The sequence below is a fragment of the Musca autumnalis genome, unplaced genomic scaffold, assembly GCF_047663935.1.
Source record: "Musca autumnalis isolate F117 unplaced genomic scaffold, ASM4766393v1 scaffold_2, whole genome shotgun sequence".
NCBI lineage: Eukaryota > Metazoa > Arthropoda > Insecta > Diptera > Muscidae > Musca > Musca autumnalis.
In genome coordinates this window covers 118296787-118318106 of record NW_027411755.1, presented here as the reverse complement: position 1 = coordinate 118318106, position 21320 = coordinate 118296787, and the positions used below count along the sequence as shown (strand labels likewise).

Genomic DNA, 21320 nt, shown 5'->3' with positions numbered 1-21320 from the left:
AGCAAAACCTGACAATGAAAGTAGAAAATGTCACCTTTCTACCGATGTAAAGTAGGTTCTCGTGGGTGATATCACAATAGTCGCAAATTAAACCAAAATTTTCATTTTTGAGATTTTAATAATAATGACGGATATCACACCTTTGGTTGGGGACCTTCTAAAAGCAAAGACTGACTAAGAAAGTAGAAAATCACATCTTTGAAATTATGCAAAGTAGGTTGGCGTAGGTAGTCAAATAATAGAGATATCGCAATAGTCGTTAATGCATCCCTTTTTTCCACTTTTTCTTCAATCACACTACACGTCGGAATTTTGACCGGATCATCACGAAATTTTCTCACAGAGATAGAAGCCTATTGATGTTGGTGATGTCGACAGTAGTGAAATATAAAATTAAATATTAATTATTTTGGTTCAGTTCGCCTTAAGTCATTTGGTATTAAAGGCAGATAGGTGAAAATTTTCGTATCTCCATAAAAGAAATGTTTTCGAGTGAAAAGATTATTCACAGAATTAGTGGTGTAGGGTATCACATAGTCGTCCCCGTACCGGCTATAGCCTTTTCTCACTTGTTATATCATAGAAAATTTAACTTCTTCGCCTTTTTTACAAATTTTGAAATTTTAAATTATTTTTGTTGTAGAAATTCACCGATGCATCTACCTTGTTTCTTGTGCCAGCTTGGAAATTTTTGTATTTTCTAGCAACATGTTGCAAAAAACAGAGTTGTATACAAAGATTTATGCCGGATTTAAAACAAATCCACTCAATACGAGGATTTACTTTGTATGGTAAATCTCGTAGATTATCGGCGGATTTATCCTGATAATGCGCTAAATCGGGCAAATGAGGTCATATCTAAATGGCCTATTAAGCTATCAACAAGAAAACTGCTAGGGCGAAGGAGTCTTGAAAATCAGGCCTTGGTCTTCAGGAATGAGTCAATAGAAATTAAGTTGGCTGCGATCAAATAGGAAAATGAAAAAGTCCAAACAATCGCAGACGGTCTGCAAAATGTGTTAGATGAGTTCAAGCTAGGGGATCAATTGTGTAGATTGTTGTCCATAGAACGAATGTGGATACCGGCAAATAGACTGCAGCAAATGTTCTATTCTCACACCGAAGTTCAGCATTTTGTGCACTAAGAGGAGTGAGAACACTTTTATAATGTTAAATTAGATCTCAAACATATGCTGAGGACGCTGGAACCCTCGAACCATTCTAGCTCTTCTTGCGTTTATTCTAATGCCTGAAACCGGGAACAGGTTGCGTAAAATCTGTTCATTCATTTCTTACTCATGAACTGATCACTGGTTCAGTAGACAATTGTTACGTTTTAAAGAAGTATCTGTAGTTCTGAATGAATATCTAAACGCTCTCAAATGCTTGAATATCCAATCAGCATTGCCCGAGGCAACCAGTGTCATGAGCGTTCGACCGAGTTTTTCAAAACCTATACAACATCAGATCTCTTCTTGCCGAGGTCCAACCACCACAATTTACAATGGATGATGTTGCGAATGTTAGGCAGCAGGAGCAGATGGCCTACCAGCCGAGCTGTTTAAAACCGGAGGCGACACGCTGATAAGGTGTATGCATCAGCTAGTTAGCTCCATCTGGCAGGAAGAACGCGTACCCGACGATTGGAGCCTGAGCATACCGTGTCCAGCCTTCGACAGCCCGCTACGTTCAAAGGTATTCCAAGCCATGTCTGAATTTGGTATCCCCGCAAAGCTCATTCGGCTTTGTAAAATAACTCTTACTGACACAAGATCTTCAGTTAAAATAGGAAAGAACCTCTCCGAAGAGTTTTGTACCAAAAGAGGTTTCAGGCAATGAGATAGCCTTTCGTGTGATCTTTTCAGCATTCTGCTAGAAAATGTTATACGAGAGGCAAACGTCAAAAGAAGTGGCACAATCTACACCAATAGCCACATGTTACTTGCTTATGCTGACGATATATACATAACGGGACGATCAGTAAAAGAAGTCACAGATACCTTTATGAAGGTCGAAGGAGAATCTGCTAAAGTTGGTCTGGCGGTAAACGGCGAGAAGACCAAGCTGATGTTGTCGACGCGCAATGCGTCCATTGAGATCGGACCAACTGTTGAAGTTGGTTCCTATAATTTGGAGGTAGTAAAAGACTTCGTATACCTCGGCACCGCCGTAAACACAACAAGCGGCATCAGTTGTGAAATAACAAGTAAAAAAGTGTCAGTCGGCTTTGCCGACAGATATATACCCTCAGCCAATGTGAAGTTAAATTTTCACCTATGGACAGATCGAATGTATTTAAGGTCTCTTCAGAATTGTGTGGCCCTTTTTGGACATTTGAACTTGCCGACAAAAATTTGGATTAGGAACTAACTGCACTAAGACACAAATGTTGAACTTTTGTAGGGCAGGTACCTTTAGGGAGGAACGATATGGGGCATTTTAGAAGTTAAACTAAATTGTGATAAAATATTAGGAGATTCAAAGTTTGGACCAAATTGGTTGCCCCATTCAAGTGATATCATCCTAGCATTTTAGTAAAATTTTTTAAATATTGGGGAGAAGTACCGGAAGTTGTGGACCGGTATTGCTCATGAAACTAAGTTTGGATATAATATGACGAAGACCAAATGTTGGACCAAATCGGTTGAACAGTTCGAGAGTTATCGTGCTCTCCGACCGCGACATATGGTGACATAGGGGTTTTTTCCACCTTTCCGGCTGTTTTCCCAAGAAATATGGACTTGCCCCTGAAAAAACGTTTATTGTCGTAATGGAGGTAGCGAATGCAAATCGCTTCAACAAAAATCAAAGTGATTCGAGAGCAGGTCTTAAAGTGAACTTATCCGAAATTTTGTGTGAGAGGTACCAGAAGGAGTAGACAAATATAGTCCATATTCGAACCTGATCTATATCTGGTAGATATATTAGGATTACATCGGTCACACCCTTCAAGAGTTACCGTACGAACAATTTTTCCGAACATTTTTCAACTTTTGTGGGGGAGGTTCCTGAAGCAGTGGACCGATATGGCTTATCTTCGAACTTAAACTATGTTTGGCAAAATATTACTAAGACCAAATTTTGGACCCAATCGGCAGATCCGTTCGAGACTTATCTTGCGCTCCAACCACCTCACACGGAGTCGTAGGGGTTTTGTGCAACTTTTAGGCTATTTTCTCAGGAAGTATGGACTTGCCCCTGATGAAACTTGTACCGTCATATGGGGGGCAGTGAATACAAGTTGCTAAAACAGAGCAGGTCCTGAACTGAACTTATCCGAAATTTTGTGTGGGAGGTACCCAAAGGCGTGGACCAACTGAGTCCATATTGGAAACTCATCTATGTTTGGTAGAAATTTCACGATGCGCAAAGTATGGACCAAATCGGTCACTCCCTTCAAGAGTTATCGTGCGCACAAACTTTCCGAACATTTTCGAACTTTTGTGGGGGAGGTACCGGAAGGAGTGGACCGATGTAGCTCATCTTCGAACTTAAACTAAGTTTGGGCAAACTATTACGAAAGCCAAAATTTTAACCGAATCGGTTCATCCGTTCGAGAGTTATCGTGCGCTCCAGCCAGCAGGACAGACAGACAGACAGACGGACGGACATGGCTAGATCGACTCCAAATTGTCTGAAACACATTTCGTCCAAACATACTTGGGGTCTAAAACCATTATTTCGATGAGGCACATTTTCATCGTATCAAAGTGTATATACCCTCCTTAGCCTAAAGGCTGAGGGTATAAAAAGAAGAATTGTTTTGGCCAACAGATGCTACTTTGGCTTAAGTAAGCACTTTAAAAACAAAGCCACAACTCGTCAAACAAAAATAACGCTTTACAAAACACTGATACTACCCGTGTTGATGTATGGTTCCGAAGCCTGGGTACTTGCGCAAGCAGATAGGGTAGTGCTTGGCGTGTTTGAAAGAAAAATTCTCCGAAAGATCTACTGACAAATCTGCGTTAAGGGTGAATATTGACGTCGCATGAATCAAGAGATGTATCAGCTGTACAACGACATCAGTATATATAAACGTATCGAGATGCAGCGATTGCGTTGGCTAGGCCATATCACAAGAATTGACAGGCCAAAGAATAGATGGTGCAAACAAGTGGATGAAGAGATGCGCGGTATTCCAGAAAGCGAAGCGCTAATTGGAGATCTTTTCTTAGTTCGGTCTATGGAACAAATGTTCTGTAATGGGCCAGCTAAGTAAGTACTCGTAAGTAAGATGTTGCGAATGGAATCAGGAATTCTAAATCATTCAAAGCGTTTGGACTTGATGGTATCTCCATGGTAATGCTGAAACATCTGGATGTGCCGGGAGTGAAGTATCCCACTGAAGTTCTCAAACTATAGCTAGCTACCCACATCGATCCTGAAGTCTGGAAAAAGGACAGGGTGGTCCCGCTGCTTCGGGCAGGCAAGAATGCCAGCAAAGGTGAATCGTACAGACCGATTTCGCTTGTGTTGCCCGTAGAAAAGACCCAACTTCAGAAATAGCAATCCACTTGCCGATCATCAACATGGTTTCCGTAAGCAGGACAGCAGTGCTATTATTAGTCGACGGCAGTGGTGAGCAGATGGTAGCAGAATTTTGGCCAGAAACTATCCCAAAATTCTAGGGGTCACATTCGACAGCATGTTCATGTTGTCCGCGCATGTCACAGCTATCTGTGACAAGCTGAGATGTAAGAACAAGGTCCTCAAGTCACTAGCCTGCAGCACTTGGGGTGCAGATAAAGAAACCTTGTTGACCACATATAACGCGATAGGCCAGTCTGTAGTAAGCTACGCCAGTATGGTCCGCGAATATAAGTGCAGAGCGATGAACAAATATGCAAACCTGTCAGAATGTCGCAACGACTGCAACTCATGCCTTCAGTGGGCCATCTACTTGAGGAGACAAAGATTCTTCCAGTAAAGCAACACAATGGCTTATTTTCGTTGCGGTACTTGCTCGGGTGTTACCGTTAGAGCCATTCTAATCACAATATACTGGATACGCCAGGAGAGATCTTCATGATCTAGAAAGAGATGTCCAACGTTGAAAGTAAGCCTATCAAGCAGGTTTAAATAGCATTCACACGGATGCAATCGCAGATACCATAAATAACTATCGTGTGAATGTGGTCCTCTGAGAACATCCCCCATCTATCGAAGCTGAGGAACGTTAGCAGCCACGTCAAACCAGAATATTTTTAACTCAACTACGCTCGGGAAACTGACAATCCAAACTGGCTGATATGACCAAGATATATAACTGACATTTGTATCAACCTAAAAAAATGCCAAAATCGAACATACGTAGCTCACGAAATGTGAAAAAAACGGGTTTTATCAGACCTCGTATGTGGTTCTGAAGCTTGTACTGAATCATATACAAATCTATTCACCGTAATTAAAAAAATAGATAAAAAAAAACAATAAACATGTAACATTTTGTGCGCTGGGATTTTTTATCGTAATCTTATAGGTAAGATTTTATCTCATCTTAAATAAAAACTCATTAAAATATGATGCATATATATGAGATTTTTTTTAAATTTATCACCCTTATAAGGACCAATCCAATTGATAATATAAAAGAAAGTGTTTACAAAATGAAATTGATTAGCTACGGACGGATTTTTTTAAATGTTTGAATACAACAAATTATGGACTGATATAAACCCATAAAAATGTAAAATTCTGCAGTCCAACAATGAAACGCCAACAACATTAAATAATAGTAATAAATATGGAAATCAGTTTAATAATTATTACTTCATCTTTTTTTATATAATTTGGTATTCGTAAAGTAATTCAGCTTAAATCTCTAATTGTGTTCTTCTTCTTTCATTTTCAGAAATGGAAATCATTCCTGAAGGCAGACACTTCCGTTTGGTGCAAGAATCAGAGCTTCCCGAAATATTGGAGTATTTAGAACGCTTTCTGCCGGAATCACTAAAGGTAATTTTTTGTTTGTTTTCTTTTGTTCGTTTTTTGTTTTCATTTAGTCGAAGTTTTTAATGTGTCCAAATGGCGATATGGAAACAGTTTTACCAAGTGAAAATAAAGTTGGTAACTACTTTCATTGTTGCCACACACATCGTTTATATAAAACTAGCTACCAAAACAGTGTAATTAACATTAACCCTAATGTTAACAAAATTCGTTTTTTTTTTTAATAAAATTATCATTAACTTTATTTATGAAAATATCGCTGGTGTATGCAATGCACGAACTATTTATTAACAAGGCTATAGAATTGATATTCGAAATTGGAAGCACAACTAGCAAAAGATCGATATTTCGAAAATTGCTTTCACATCCAAATTTGTTTAAAAAGTATACGAACGGTAAAATTATGGATACGTCTTAAACACTGACTGAATCAAAGTATCAGACAATAAGATCCCAGCATATATGCTAATATGTTGTATTTTGCTCGATCAAATTTATCGTTTGCTAGTTTATTTTCTCCTTTTTTCTTAAAGTTACAAAAAATTGCAGATTCTTGCTGACGTGGAATATTTCTGAATTACTTGCCTATATCAGTTACGTTTTTGTATGGATTTAAATTCCCTCGCGCTAATAATAAACTTTGTACTCTCTATAACCTCCTTAATATAATTTGTTTCTTCATATAACAAACATACATACAAACATACATATTTATATAGTTATGCTTGTGTGTACTTGTTGAAGTCTGGGAATGTAAATATTTTTCAATCATGCAATGAAAACGCAATGTGCGGAAGAATATGATTAATTCGAATACTTTTTGGCTTTTGATATTTGCCAAAAAAGTTCTATAATTATTCTTTTATTTTGTTTGAGTTTTTTTCTTCCATTGTGGATTTGTGCGTGAACACATTGAAAGAATGAAAGGTGTAAAGAAAAGTCAAGCCCGCCCAAAATAGAACTCAAACCAAATGTCGAAAATTAATAACGACACACAACAAATGGTCTTATGATATTTTTCTCATACTTGAACTTGAATATACGAGTACATACATATTAAATATACACACCTATAGAATTTTATGCAGGGTTGTTGCTCTTAATGGGAATAATTTAATAGTGTATTTTAAACCTTAACGGCTATTAAAAATTTTGCTACATGATGTTACATAAAGTAGCAAAAATTGTAAAAGTTGTGAACTGCTCTCTCTGCTACCATCGACCATGACATTCAACTCTGTTCTCACCTTTGCTGTCAATGTGGTTGCCGTAGATTTAGGGGCGGATATTTGCATATTCCTCGCATGAAAAAAATGTGATAAGATCAGTACAGCTTTTCACATATGGCATAAGGGAAGGTACCCAACGCCAAGATCGTACAATCATCCGCATTCGTTAAGATCTCAATGTCGTCTGGAGGGGGCGGAATATAAGAGAGGTAGAGGTTAAATAGTTCCGGAGATATCACCCCACCTTGGGAGAGTTCCTGTTGCCCTCAACGCGGCTTGGACTTCTTGTTCCTGATTTCCACGTACGACTGGCGTCCACACATTTAATTGATTATCTAACATTTCAAACTTGGCCGGAGTGGTTTGTAAGCCTCTAGAGGCAACGTGGATTTTTAAAGAATTTTTGTAAGCGTCTAGAGGCAACGTGAATTTTTAAAGAATTTTTGTAAGCCTTTAGAGGCAACGTGGATTTTCAAAAGAATTTTTGTAACCTCTAGAGGCAAAGTGGATTTTTTAAAGAATTTTGGAAGCCTATAAAGGCAACGTGTTTTTTAAAAAATTTTTGTAAGCCTCTAGAAGCCTGTGGAGGCAACGTGGAGTTTTTAAAGAATTTTCGTAAGCATCTAGTGGCAACGTCGATTTTCTAAAGAATTTTTGTAAGCCTCTAGAAGCCTCTGGGGCACAGTGGATTTTTTAAAGAGGCTTATAGAGGCAACGTTGATTTTCTAAAGATTTTTGCTAAGATTCTAGAAGCCCCTTTAGGCAAAGTGGATTTTCTAAATAATGTATGTAAACCTCTAGAATGCTTTAGAGGCAACGTTAATTTTTTTAAGAATTTTTCTAAGCTTCTAGAAGCCTCTGGAGGCAAAGTGGATTTTCTAAAGAATTTTTCTAAGCTTCTAGAAACGTCTGGAGGCAAAGTGGATATTCTAAAGAATTTTTGTAAGCTTCTAGAAACGTCCGGAGGCAAAGTGGATATTCTAAAGAACTTTTGTAAGTCTCTAGAAGGCCGCAATGTGGATTTTTTAAAGAATTTTTTAAGTTTTTAGAGGCGTCTTGAGGCAAAGTGGATTTTCTAAAGAATTTTTCCTGGAGATTTTTTAAGAATTTTTAAAGAATTTTTGAAAGCCTCTAGAGGCACGTCGATTTTCTAAAGAATTTTTTTAAGCTTCTAGAAGCCTCTGGGGCAAATTGGATTTTTAAAGAATTTTTATAAACCTCTGACACAACGTAGATTTTTTAAAGATTTTTTTGTAAGCCTCTAGAGGCAGCGTCGATTTTCTAAAGAATTTTTTAAGCTTCTAGAAGCCTCTGGAGCAAAGTGGATTTTCTAAAGAATTTTTGTAAGCCTTTAGAAACCTCTAGAGGCAACGTGGATTTTTTAAACAATTTTTGTAAGCCTCTAGGAGCAACGTGTATTTTCAAAGAATTTTTGTAAGCCTCTAGAGGCAACGTCGATTTTCTAACGAATTTTTCTAAGCTTCTAGAAGCCTCTGGAGGCAAAGTGGGTTTTCTAAAGAATTTGTGTGAGCCTCTAGAGGCAACGTCGATTTTCTAAAGAATTCTTGTAAACCTCTAGAGGTAACGTCGATTTTCTAAAGAATTGTTTAAGCTTCTAGAAGCCTCTGGAGGCAAAGTGGATTTTCTAAAGAATTTTTGTAAGCCTCTGGAAGCCTCTAGAGGCAACATGGATTTTTAAAGAATTTTTAAAGCCTATAGAGGCCTCTGGAATCAACGTTGATTTTTTAAAGATTTTTTGTAAGCTTCTAGAAGCCTTTGGAGTCAACGTGGATTTTGTAAAGAATTCTTGTAAGCCTCTAGAGGCCTCTGGATTCAAAGTGGATTTTTAAAAGAATTAATGTAAGCATCTAGAAGGCCGCAACGATGATTAATATTAAAGAATTTTTGTAAGCCTCTAGTGGCAACGTCGATTTTCTAAAGTATTTTTCTAAGTTTCTAGAAGACTCTGGAGGCAAAGTGGGTTTTCTAAAGAATTTTTGTAAGCCTCTTGAGGCAACGTGGATTTTTATAGAATTTGTGTAAGCCTCTAGAGTCCTCTGGAATCAACGTTGATTTTTTAAAGATTTTTTGTAAGCTTCTAGAAGCCTTTGGAGGCAACGTGGATTTTGTAAATAATTCTTGTAAGCCTTTAGAGGCCTCTGGATTCAAAGTGGATTTTTTAAAGAAATAATGTAAGCATCTAGAAGGCCGCAACGTGGATTTTTTTAAAGAATTTTTGTAAGCCTCTAGTGGCAACGTCGATTTTCTAAAGAAATTTTCTAAGCTTCTAGAAGCCTCTGGAGGCAACGTCGATTTTCTAAAGAATTTTTCTAAGCTTCTAGAAGCCTCTGGAGGCAAAGTGGATTTTCTAAAGAATTTTTGTAAGCCTCCAAAATTTCTGGAGGCAACGTGGATTTCTTAAAGAATTTTTCTAAGCCTCAGGAGGCAACGTCGATTTTCTAAAGAATTTTTCTAAACTTCTAGAAGCCTCTGGAGGCAACGTGGATTTTTTAGGAATTTTTGTAAGCCCCTAGAAGCCTTTGGAGGCAACGTGTATTTTTTAAGTACTTTTTGTAAGCCTCTACAGGCAATGACGATTTTCTAAAGAATTTTCCTAAGTCTCTTGAAGCTGGGTGGATTTTTAAAATTGTTCTATGCCTCTCGAGGCAACGTGGATTTTTTTAAAGAATTTTTCTAAGCCTCTGCAGGCAACGTCGATTTTCTAAAGAATTTTTCTAAGCTTCTAGAAACCTCAGGAGGCAACGTCGATTTTCTAAAGAATTTTTCTTAGCTTCTAGAAGCCTCTGAAGGCAACGTGGATTTGTTTGTTACAATTTTTGTATGTCTCTAGAGGCAACGTGGATTTTTTAAAGATTTTTCGCCTCCGAAAACAACGTGTATTTTTAAAGAAGTTTTGTAAGCTTCCACAATACTCTGGAGACGATGTGTATATCTTAGGCAGCAAAGTGGATTTTTAAGCCTCTACTAGATCCTGCAAGGGATGTGGATATTTTAAAGATATTTTGTAAACCTGTAGAGGCTTCTATATTCTATAAGCAATATATGTCTTTAAGAATTTTTCTAAGTCTCTACAAGTTTTTGCAGGGGATGTGGATATTTTATAGATTTTTTAGTAAACTTTAAGCATCCAGAACCTCTGAAAGATACGTTGAATGTTATAAACTTTTTCTAAGTCACTACGACCTCTGGAGGGTATATTTTAAAATTTTTTTGTAAACCTGTGGAAGCAACTTGAGACAACGTCGATTTTTTAAGAATTTCCGCCAGAATAGTCAGTAATAACTCTGCCACATTCTGAAACATAGCCGTTATACCATCCGGTTCCGGTGACTTGTAAAACTTTTAATCGCCAATGTTGTCTTGAGAGATTAACTAGTCTGTCTATTAGTTGTTCATCCTCTAAAGTTTGGGGTTTGTTGTGAGTTTTTGTAGACAAGAAACCGTTATAATCCGCGTAACCTGGGAAGAGAACTTCTAATCGCAGATCGAGTCTATATTCTAGAGGTAGCACAGGAAGCAAATTTCCGTGTGCTTAAAATCACATTCAGCGTAAAACTTCTGGGACAACTTAGTACATCATATATTTTTTCGTAATATTTAAAGAAAAGTAAGAAAATCTGATAGATTTTAGTTACGATGATCTTTGACCCCACGGCACATTATTTACTTCTGAAAATATTATCCTCATTCGGAATACTTGAGTACGTGGCGATTGTCTAGTTAATTATGTATGTACGTTTGTATCGATTGCACTTGCATTTTCATTCATCCATCAATCAACATCAAATTGGTGTTCACATTGAATGCTTCTAAAATTATAAAACTGTTCATGCTTTTGTCCGAAATATGACCGTAAAACCATCACTACCGTTTATTATGACTGATGAGGTCTCTAATTCAGGCAATAAATTGTCATGTTTATAAACAGGCGAATAACTAGGCCTACACCAGACCAATCATAACGTGCTATTATTAAATTTTCATTACGTCTATTTGGTTATTGTTTGGTAAATTACGATTCGTGAACAATGTCCTTCAACGAAATTGTTTTGGTCGTGTATGAGAGGGGTGGAGGAGTGGGTGAGTGTGTCAGAGTAATTCCATTGACAAAATGGAAATGTCGCAGGTCAATTTGTTACAATGTATGAGGGATGTTGAACATGACATCGAACAAAATTGGCATAGATTGTAAGTTGCCAACAACTCAAGAGGCAAGTAGGGCATAACATATTGCGGTAATTTTTTATTAGAATCGGGAATTGTGACCCGGGTGCCATAATAATAAATTATGTTGGAGACAAAGTTTTGATGGGAAGTTTCTTATTAAAAGCGCAGGAAATTAGTTAAAATTTGTTACATGCTTGACAATAGCACAAATGGTACCTAAGTTTAATAGTTGTCACAAAAATTAACGTGCAAGGGGCTTGCATCGCCTACCTCATATAATTAATTTCCCTGAATGTAACACAAATTTATTTACAACGTTTCTATGGTCATGATTGCTGTTTAATTTCACGACAAAAACAAGTGACCAATAATAATACGAAGAAAAAAAAACGTTGACAACAATCTGCACATTTTAATTATTTCGTTTTCCTTCTTCATTTTTTGTTTTTGCTGTTTTCTATTTAACGAGGTGAGGTATATTTTTATTATTAATTGCTCAAACGTGACAATAACACGTTTTAGACAACTATTTACCAATGAGATTGGACGCAAAGGACAAGTGGTTATGCGCCACATCACAGCAATGCCACATGCTGCTGCAGAAGAATTTATTCGATGCATGACAAATAAGGTCTGTCCGGAACACAAGCGGTGCACTTTGAATGAGTTTCATAAACGAAAACGTTTATGTAATTTAAGTGTGGTTATGAGAATCCGTTATTCGTTTACGTTTCAAGCTAACCAATTACTTATGCGAAAGAATGTTTCTTTTATATGTCTTAGGCGTTCTCAAAAATAATATGATCTGTATCGGAACGGCAAGAGGTCTTATTCAGTTATTTGAATTTTCACAAAAAGTCAATTTTTCAAGTCATATATTTGAATAAAATAGTAACGGGATTAGATTCCTCACACTTTGCATCACTTAAAAAGAAAAACCGAAAAAACTGAACCGATTCCTACCAAATTTTGCAGATGTATTTTTATGCTCATTATAAACATCGGAACGAAAGTTAAAAGATCCAGCCGCTTCCAGCTACTTGTTGCCTTAAAAACCAGCCATTGAAATGGTAAGACTTACCAATGTTCTTTACGATTAAATCGCAAAACTATGAAAGAAAAGTACTTAAACAGTTGGTGACACTGTTACAATCGGTAGGATTTAGCGACATATTTATTTTGGTCGCTAAATTACCGAAAAACTTTCATTATTTAGCGAAATTATAATTGTTTCAATTTTATCGATTTTTGCCGGTAACTCAAAAAATGAGTTAGGAAATCGCACTACAGAATCTGACATACCATGTTACAGCCATAACATTTGGACTATGCGTGTACAACCTTCAAACTAGGTAAAATCTGTAGATATTGATCAATTTTTGCGTGGAGGTTTTCTACCCACTCAGAATCCGAAATGCCAAGTTACAGTCACTTCAGTAGTCCAATCCTTTAAAATAATGTGGCTAAACCTTCAAAATACCGAAAATCGGGATGTGGTGTTCTCTGGAAGGTATATCAAAACGTGGACCTATACCGACACATTTCTGGGGGGAAATTTTGTATCCCGAAGAAGACTAAATACCAAATTTCAGACACTTCGGTGTGATAATGAGGTTAAAACCTCCAAAATACCGTTCTATTCTATTTTTCTGGGAGGTAGTATATCAAAACGTGTACCTATACCGACAAATTTCTGGGAGAAAGTTTTGTAGTCCCACACAAGTCTTAATACCAATTTCCAACCATTTCGGTGTGATATTTAGGCTAAAACCTTCAAAATACAGAAAATTGGGATGTATCGTTCTATGGGGGTACACCAAAACGTGGACCGATACCGACCAATTTCTGGAGAAAGTTTTGTAGCCTCGAAAAAGACTACATACCAAATTTCAGCCACTTCGGTGTGATAATAATGCTAAAACCTTCGAAAACCCAAAAATCGTGATGTACCGTTCTATGGGTGGCATATCAAAACAGAAAATTACAGAAAATTGGGATGTATCGTTCTATGGGGGTACACCAAAACGTGGACCGATACCGACAAATTTCTAGGGGAAAGTTTTGTAGCCCCGAAAAAGAATTAATACCAAATTTCTGCCACTTCGGTGAGATAATAAGGCTAATACCTTCAAAATACCGAAAGTAGGGATGTACATTTCAGCCATTTTGGTAGGATAACTTTTAAAATACCGAAAATCGGAATATAACGTCCTATGGGGGCTATATCATAATGTGGATAAACATTTTTTGGTAGAACTGTTTCTTAGCCTCTGGTAATACAAAATACCAAATTACAACCGATTCGGTGGTCGATTGGGACTAATACATTCAAAATATCTTAAAGTGACCGGTACTATATGTGGGCGTTATATGGGGTGGCTATACCAAAACATGGACCTATACAAAAAAATTTTTGGTATAATTGTTTTTCAGCCTCTGGAGACACAAAATACCAAATTACAACCAATTCGGTGGACAAATGGCACAAATATCCTAAAATTCCTTAAAACGACGACGCGCCACTTTGTATGGTGGCTATACCTAAACGTGGACATACATAGCCCGCTTTTAATACCAAAAGTCGGACACTAGAGTGATTTCCACAGACAGACGGACGGACATGGCTAAATCCATGCAGAATTGCACGCTGATCAAGAATTTATAGTTTGTGGGGTCTAAAATGAATATTTCGAGTAGTTACAAACAGAATGACGAACTTAATACAACCCCCCCCCCCCCCCCCCCATCTTGTGGTGAAGGTTACAAAAAACCGAAGAATTTTCGTTCGAGTTGTTCCCATTGGGCTTTCGATTACACATGTGACTTTAATAGGCTAATTTTGTATAGAGTCATTTCTAACATGGAATTACTCCACTAAACACACGGTGCTCTTGAAACAATTTTAAATGGAAGGTGCTTACACCTCGGAACTTTTTGCGGATTCTGAATATACAATGTTTATAGATGAGAACAATCAAAAAACAAAAAAATCGCCGGAGCGCTTTTTAAATAAATCGCGATTTAAGTTGACATTTTTAGGGGTTGTTTAGGTTTTCGCGATTTTGCTTAGAAACCACATTTCCTATCAAAATGGGACTAAAACAAATATTGTAGATATGAAAATTCTCTACAAGATTGACCTTTATGATATTCTCGTCGGTTTTACTGTTTTTGAGATATAGAAGTTCAAATTGGGACAATTCAAATTCAAGTCAATTCTGTATCGCCCCCTTATAAAACAATGTCATGACTGCAAATTCCCAACTTAAACTTATATATCTAAAAAAATCTTACAACTAAGGATAAGTTACTTAAGCCAGTCTTGTAGAGAATTTTCACAGCTTTAAGATTTTCTCAGGTCACATGTCGATACGACTTACCGTATTCAAGCAAATTCGCGAAACCCTAACAAAAAAAAACTAAAAATGTAAACTGAGCTTCCTTATCTCAAAAATGGTACAAGCTGGGAACAAATGATAAAGTCAATCCTCTAGAGAATTTTGACAGCTACAACATTTTCTTTAGCTCCATTTCGATTGGACTTGCGGTTTTCAAGCAAAATCGTAAAAACCTAAAAAACACCTAAAAATGTGAATTTTGACCGCGATTTATTTAAAAATCCCTATAGCGATTTTTTCTTGTTTTTGGATTTTTCTCATCTATGAACACTGCTGATTCAGAATTCACAAAAACTTTTTCTGTGTAAGCGGTTTTCATCAAAAGTTAGTTAAGGCGCACCCTACATGACATTGTTTTATAAGGGGGCGATACAGTCAGTGCATTGTCCCAAGTTGAACTTCTATATCTCAAAAATGGTAAAAGCTACGAAAATACCGTAAAGGTCGATCTTGTAGAAATTTTTCATAGCTACAATATTTGTTTTAGTCCCACTTTGTTAGGAAATGCGGTTGCTAAGCAAAATCGCGAAAACCTAAACAACCCCTAAAAATGTCAACTTAAATCGCGATTTATTTAAAAAGCGCTCCGGCGATTTTTTTTGTTTTTTGATTGTTCTCATCAATGAACATTGTAGTTTCAGAATCCGCAAAAACTTCCGAGGTGTAAGCACCTTCCATTTAAAATTGTTTCAAGAGCACCGTGAACACTCTCCGATTTTGTTGGATTTTTTTTAAATATAGGAATAATTGCGCTCTTCAAAGAAACATATAGCATAGGGGGAACAGACCTTGTTACCCCGGTTATTTTAGCCGGTTCGGCTGAATGTGTGTGTATATTTCTCTTATATGTTCATATAAATTATGCGTTTTTTACAACCGCTATATCTCAAAAATGTTTCCTTCTAGGAAAAAAATATAAAGACGACACTTGTAGATAATTTGTAGGTCTACAATATTTACTCTAGGCACTCTTTGATTAGAAGCACCGTTTTCAAAAAAAAAAATTGACCGTTGACCCCGAATAACTTCTTTTGCACACATGGAATCGATGGGGACTTTTTGGATATTGCATCTTATGGCAAACCCTAGCTCTCCACCAAAATTCAGCTGTGTGGGAAGTTTTGCTATTTCAATGTCTATTTTGACTGGACTAATGACATGGAACTATGTATTCTCTTTTAGTTTTCCAACGTTTCATTAGTTTCCATTTCTTGGCGAAGATCCTGAAAATAACATATATGAAGAAGTTTGCGAAAGTTACTAAACACATCTTAACTATCTTCTCCAGAGACAAATGACTGTAAATTTTTTTCAAGAATCATTATCTCTCTACTCTTCGTGATATCTCTTTGTCATATTTTGAAAATGTCGATACTTTCCAATGCAGTCCTTACTGTTACTATACTCATACTCATGTACGTCAAGAACTTGTACTTGAACTGAACCAGGGAATATTAGTACAATAACACTTTTCGTTTCATTAATATTACGATAGTAGGTGGGAAATTTTATGTGGAAATATTAGAGTTAGTAACACAAATGTACAATACTGAAATATTTCTTCTAGTTTAAACTTTTGCTATGCGGTTCTATTTTTCAATAGCTGATGCCGGCCAAATAATTTTTGATATCAGAAATAAGTAAGAACGGTTTTAAGTTCGGCCGGGCCAAACGTTTTAGACCCACCTGAATTCCACGTACGACTGGCGTCCACACATATTATTGATTATCCAACGTTTCAAACTTGGCCTGAGGGTAGTCTGGTCAATGTCCTCAAACAGCGTGAAGTGTTCGACAGCATCAAAGGATTTTGATAAGTCGAGCGCCGCCATCACTGTTCTATTACACGGCTTACTCTGATTAAGTCCTCGACTAATTTGTGTGGAAATGGTGTGCAGCACCATCCAGCTGTTTCAGCATTACCATGGAGATTCACCAGGGCCCAATGGTTGGATGATGTAGCGTTCCTGATGGTATTCGCAACATCATCCACTGTAACATGCAGTGGTTCATCCCCGGCCGGAAGAGATCTAATGCGACGTAGAACTCTACTCTTCGACAAACTGTCGATTGAAATAACTTGGGCACAATTTTGGATCAGTCAGTATAACGACGCCAATCGTGACTGAGGTCCTATCTTCTTTCTTTTCTGGGTTCGAGAGTGACTTAACCGTTGCCCACGATTCACTTTTTCCGCCTCCAATGTTGCAACTCTTCAGATGATTTAACCACTTGTTCCGCTTTATCTAACCTATCAACCTGTTAACCTCCAGTGTCAGCTTCCTGACTCTGCGATCACTGGGTTTGTCACGACGAAGCTCATCATGCTCATTAGTTAATCCCGTCGCCGCTGCTGGGAAGTTTGGCTTCACTTCGGGTATTCGCCCAGCAGGTATATAGCGAGCGGCTGCAGCAGTGATGATGTCTCAGAAGGGTGGGGCAGATATCTGAAGCGGTGATTGGTAAACTCTCTGATTGTCCAATTAGCTTTTCCATGATTGATGAAAGTGCGGCGTTCAGAGGTGATGAAATCGGACGATCTGCTGATGGAGCCAATTATGGGAAGATGGTCTGACCCTGGCAAACGGCGGGTTGTCATGTTACCATGTGACATGGTGATGTTGCTTGTCGTGAAAGATATAAGACTTGACACTTTTATAAAGGAAATGTTGTCAAAATTTCAGAAATAACAGACTCTTGCAGATTCTGGAACATAGCATTGATTTCAAATAAAAAATTTAATTTTTTAGAAATATATAATTTTAAAGTGATTTGTGTGTGACATTTTTCAATATTTAAATGTATAAATGTTATATTAATTGACGGTATGTTGTTCCTATATTCAAAGACATAAATACAACAAGATAAGACATTTTGTTTGCTATCATTCTTCAGTGAATGGCTTTTGAATTTAACATAATGTTATATCACGATATGGTGATATAACATTTTTTTCTTTTATATATACATTTTTACGTATTTAACCGAATTTACCGATCCAATTGACATAGAATTATTCTTGAATAGATCCTTGAATTCATAAATTTCGTTTCTGATACCATTACATGAAATGTTCCTCCTTGGTTGCGATTTTGAATTAACTGCAACCTGTTAAGGGCAATGTTTCTATACAAAGTTTCGTAAACATTTTTTTGTTGCATGCATTTTGTCATGTCTTAGTTGTATTTATGTCTTTGCTATATTATGCAAAGCAACTGTCACAATTTTTTGTGCCCATATGTACAGAAAGAAGTACAGCAAAATTTTATTTTTCATTCGTTTTCTGTTATTTTCGTTTGTTGATGCATTAAGATTTTGGTATGGTTCACACCATGTGTACAAAATTCAGATTTGTAAAAAGTGACAGTCGTTATGTATAAAACATACCGTGTGGGTCTTCCTGCTACAGGAAAAACAAATTTTGGGAAAAAAAAGTACAAAAGTCAACACCTGCTTTAGCCATTAAACAGAGGGTATTATAATTTTATTTTTTTATTTTTCTGCAGATTTATAATTTTTTTTAAATTCCTCCTCGTTCCATCAGCCTTTTGAATTAGTAATCTATTAAAGCCTAATGTTTTCTTATTAGTTATTCATACCAATTCACCCTAATATACATACCAATGCATATATTCATTGACTTACCTGCTGTATCACATCTGTCAAAAACATTCGTCTTCGGTGTTATTGTTGAACAAATATTTGTGCAAGGGCTTTTGGGAAGAGTGGAAAAAGGAGGCATCAATCGAATAATGATAATGAAATATATGGTTTCTCAATACATACACAATACTGCAACAGTAACAACAACAACTAAACAACCATTAACAGATGATGTTGACATTCTTCATGTTTATTAAAAGGGCTAAATGTAATGAAAACGATGAAACAATGATGGGAATATTTGTTTCATCTATCCAATTGACAGAAATGCAATTGTGGTTATGTCTATTTGTGTAGATGAAAAAAACGTGCGAATGCATGAGGGTTCACTTAATCTATATAGAGAATTTTTATATAAATAATTCAAATAAATTTAAATAAATTTACTCAACAAATTAACCGAATAACCACTTATATGTGTTTCACGGAATAGACCATGCCATAGGTATATGGTGTTGTATGAGTTATTAAAGTTTTGTTTTTCGTTAAACATACGTCACCTAGAATACATACATGAGTGACGCACAAAATACATACGTGCATTAAACATTGTATCAAGGAGCATTGGCATGAAAAACCGCTTCGAAAATATTGTGGTCGACTGACTAACCAGTGGTAATGAAAAACACATTTTTGTGTAGATTATTAATAGTTTTCCAGGTCCATTTAAGGACACATGGATTTACCCAGTGGATTATCATTTGAGGTATTTATAGCCTGTGTCACTAAGACGATTCGAATACATATTCGTTCGCACTACTACCAAACTTCTGTTTTTTTTGAAAAATATTCCGTTCATTTTTGTTTTCCAACAAACAAACATTTTCTACAACAACAGGAGTTCGGTAGTAATTCGATCGAATTTGAATTCGAATCGCCTTAGAGAAACATACAATTAGTATAGGACACCATATTCGAATTTTGTCCCCATCGAAAATGAGGTTAACACAGCAGTAGGCCGACGAATAAAAAGGCAAGTCATGGCAACCAGCCCACCGGTTGGCATTATACGTCAAGGGGAACGAATACCAAATTAGCATGATGAGCATCGTCATACCAACCCTGTGACCCCATAGAGAGGGAACTGTCAATGGAAGTAAACAGGTTTGGTTGGTGAGCATAAGTGGAACAAGTGGTTTAAACATCAGAAGAATTTCAACATTGGAGGCGGAATAAGTGAATTGTAGGCAACGGTTAAGTCACTCTCGAACCCTGGAAAGATCGAAGATAGAACCTCAATCACGTTTGACGACGTTACGTTGACTAATCCGAAGAAGTAAGCAATTTATTTCAATCGACAGTTTGACGAGCACCCCTGGAGTGACAGTTCAGAGAGAATAGTACTCGTTGCCTTACATCTCTTCCTGCCGAGGATGAACCAACATAATTTACAATGGATGATGTTGCGAATGTCATGAATGAAACAAAAACGTTGGATCCTAATGGAATCTCCATTGAAATGCTGAAACACTTGTATGTGCTGGGAGTCGAGTATCTCACTAATGTTCTCAACCTGTCGCTAGCGACCCATACCATTCCCAAAGTCTAGAAAATGGGCAGGGTGGTCACGCTACCAACAAAGGATGCCAGAAAAGGTGAATCGTACATACCGATATCGCTTTTTTGCCAATAGCATAGACTCCTGACTGCGTTGAGATCATAACATATGCGGGTGATTGTACGATCTTGGCGTTATTTTCTTTTGTGAACGGTTGAATTTGACCGATCTTACCACCTTTTCCCACGCGAGGAATATTCAAATATCCGCAACTAAATCTACAGCCACTCTGTTCACCACATGGAAGGCAGAGGTGAAAATTGAGTTAAATGTCATGTTCGATGGTAGCATAATTGCGACAACATATTACCCCAAAATCCTAAGAGTCACATTCGACATCATGTTCACGTCATCCGCCCATGCCACAGCTATTTGAGACACGCTGAGATGAAGGAACAAGGTTCATAAGTCTCTAGCCGGCAGAACCTGGAGTACAGATAAAGAAACCTTGTTGACCACATATAACGCCATATGTCAGTCTAAACTAATATGACGCCAGTATGGTGCACTGCAATAGAAAAATATTCAAACCTAGCAGAACGCCTTCCTGGGAACTGCAACAGAGTGCCTCCTCACGTCTTCAGTGGACCAACTACATGAGGAGACAAAGATTCTTCCAGTGCTGCAACACAATGGCATGCTTCCGTTGCAGTACTTGCTCGGGTGTTACCGTGAGAGCCATCCTAATCAAGATATGGTGGATAGGACACACTCACCCAGGTATGTCAGCAGAGATCTTCAAAATCTAGAAAGAGAGGTCCAACGTTATAAGAACCCCTAGATTAAGGAGCATATCAAGCAGGTTTGAATAGCATTTTACTCATATGCAGTCGCAGATGCTATAAACAACAAGCGTCAGCTGCCACGACAAACCAGAGTAGTTTTAGCTCAATTGCTCTGGGGCAAGGATAGATGACACCGTGCAAAACATCTGCTCAGCATGCGGCACAGGTTCGCACGACACACTGAACATTTTCAACTGCCCTGCCAAACCTACTCAATTAACTTCAGTATATCTGTGGTTACATCCCATCGAATCAGCTACATTTCTAGAACTGTAGATAGACCCAGAGCCAGATTAAACAGAAAAACGATCTTAAAAACATATAAAATACTGTTACAAGAACACATACGACAGTGTCAATTTCTTCGCAGCGGGTTGATGTTCCTCAGACGTCCTCATTCTCTTCACAACCACAGATCGTGATTTTGAATTTTCTGACTGAGAACTAGCGAACTTTGAAGTGTTTTAAACACAGGCCCATTATTGCTTCGTCTGTTCGCATTTGCACCTAAGTCGGATGGTTTCTCTCTGCCCATCAACTGTCTCAG

At 37.3% G+C, this 21320-nt stretch overlaps 1 protein-coding gene across 1 annotated transcript in view; it reads left to right on the top strand.

Moving 5' to 3' along the window:
- Positions 1-21320, top strand: part of LOC141394531 (uncharacterized) — an 83509-nt gene that overhangs the window by 48166 nt on the left and 14023 nt on the right. Inside the window, exon 2 of the mRNA XM_073969084.1 lies at positions 5855-5958. Within this exon, the coding sequence (XP_073825185.1) occupies positions 5857-5958 (102 nt within the window). The 5' untranslated portion in view covers positions 5855-5856. The remainder of the gene's footprint in view (positions 1-5854; positions 5959-21320) is intronic.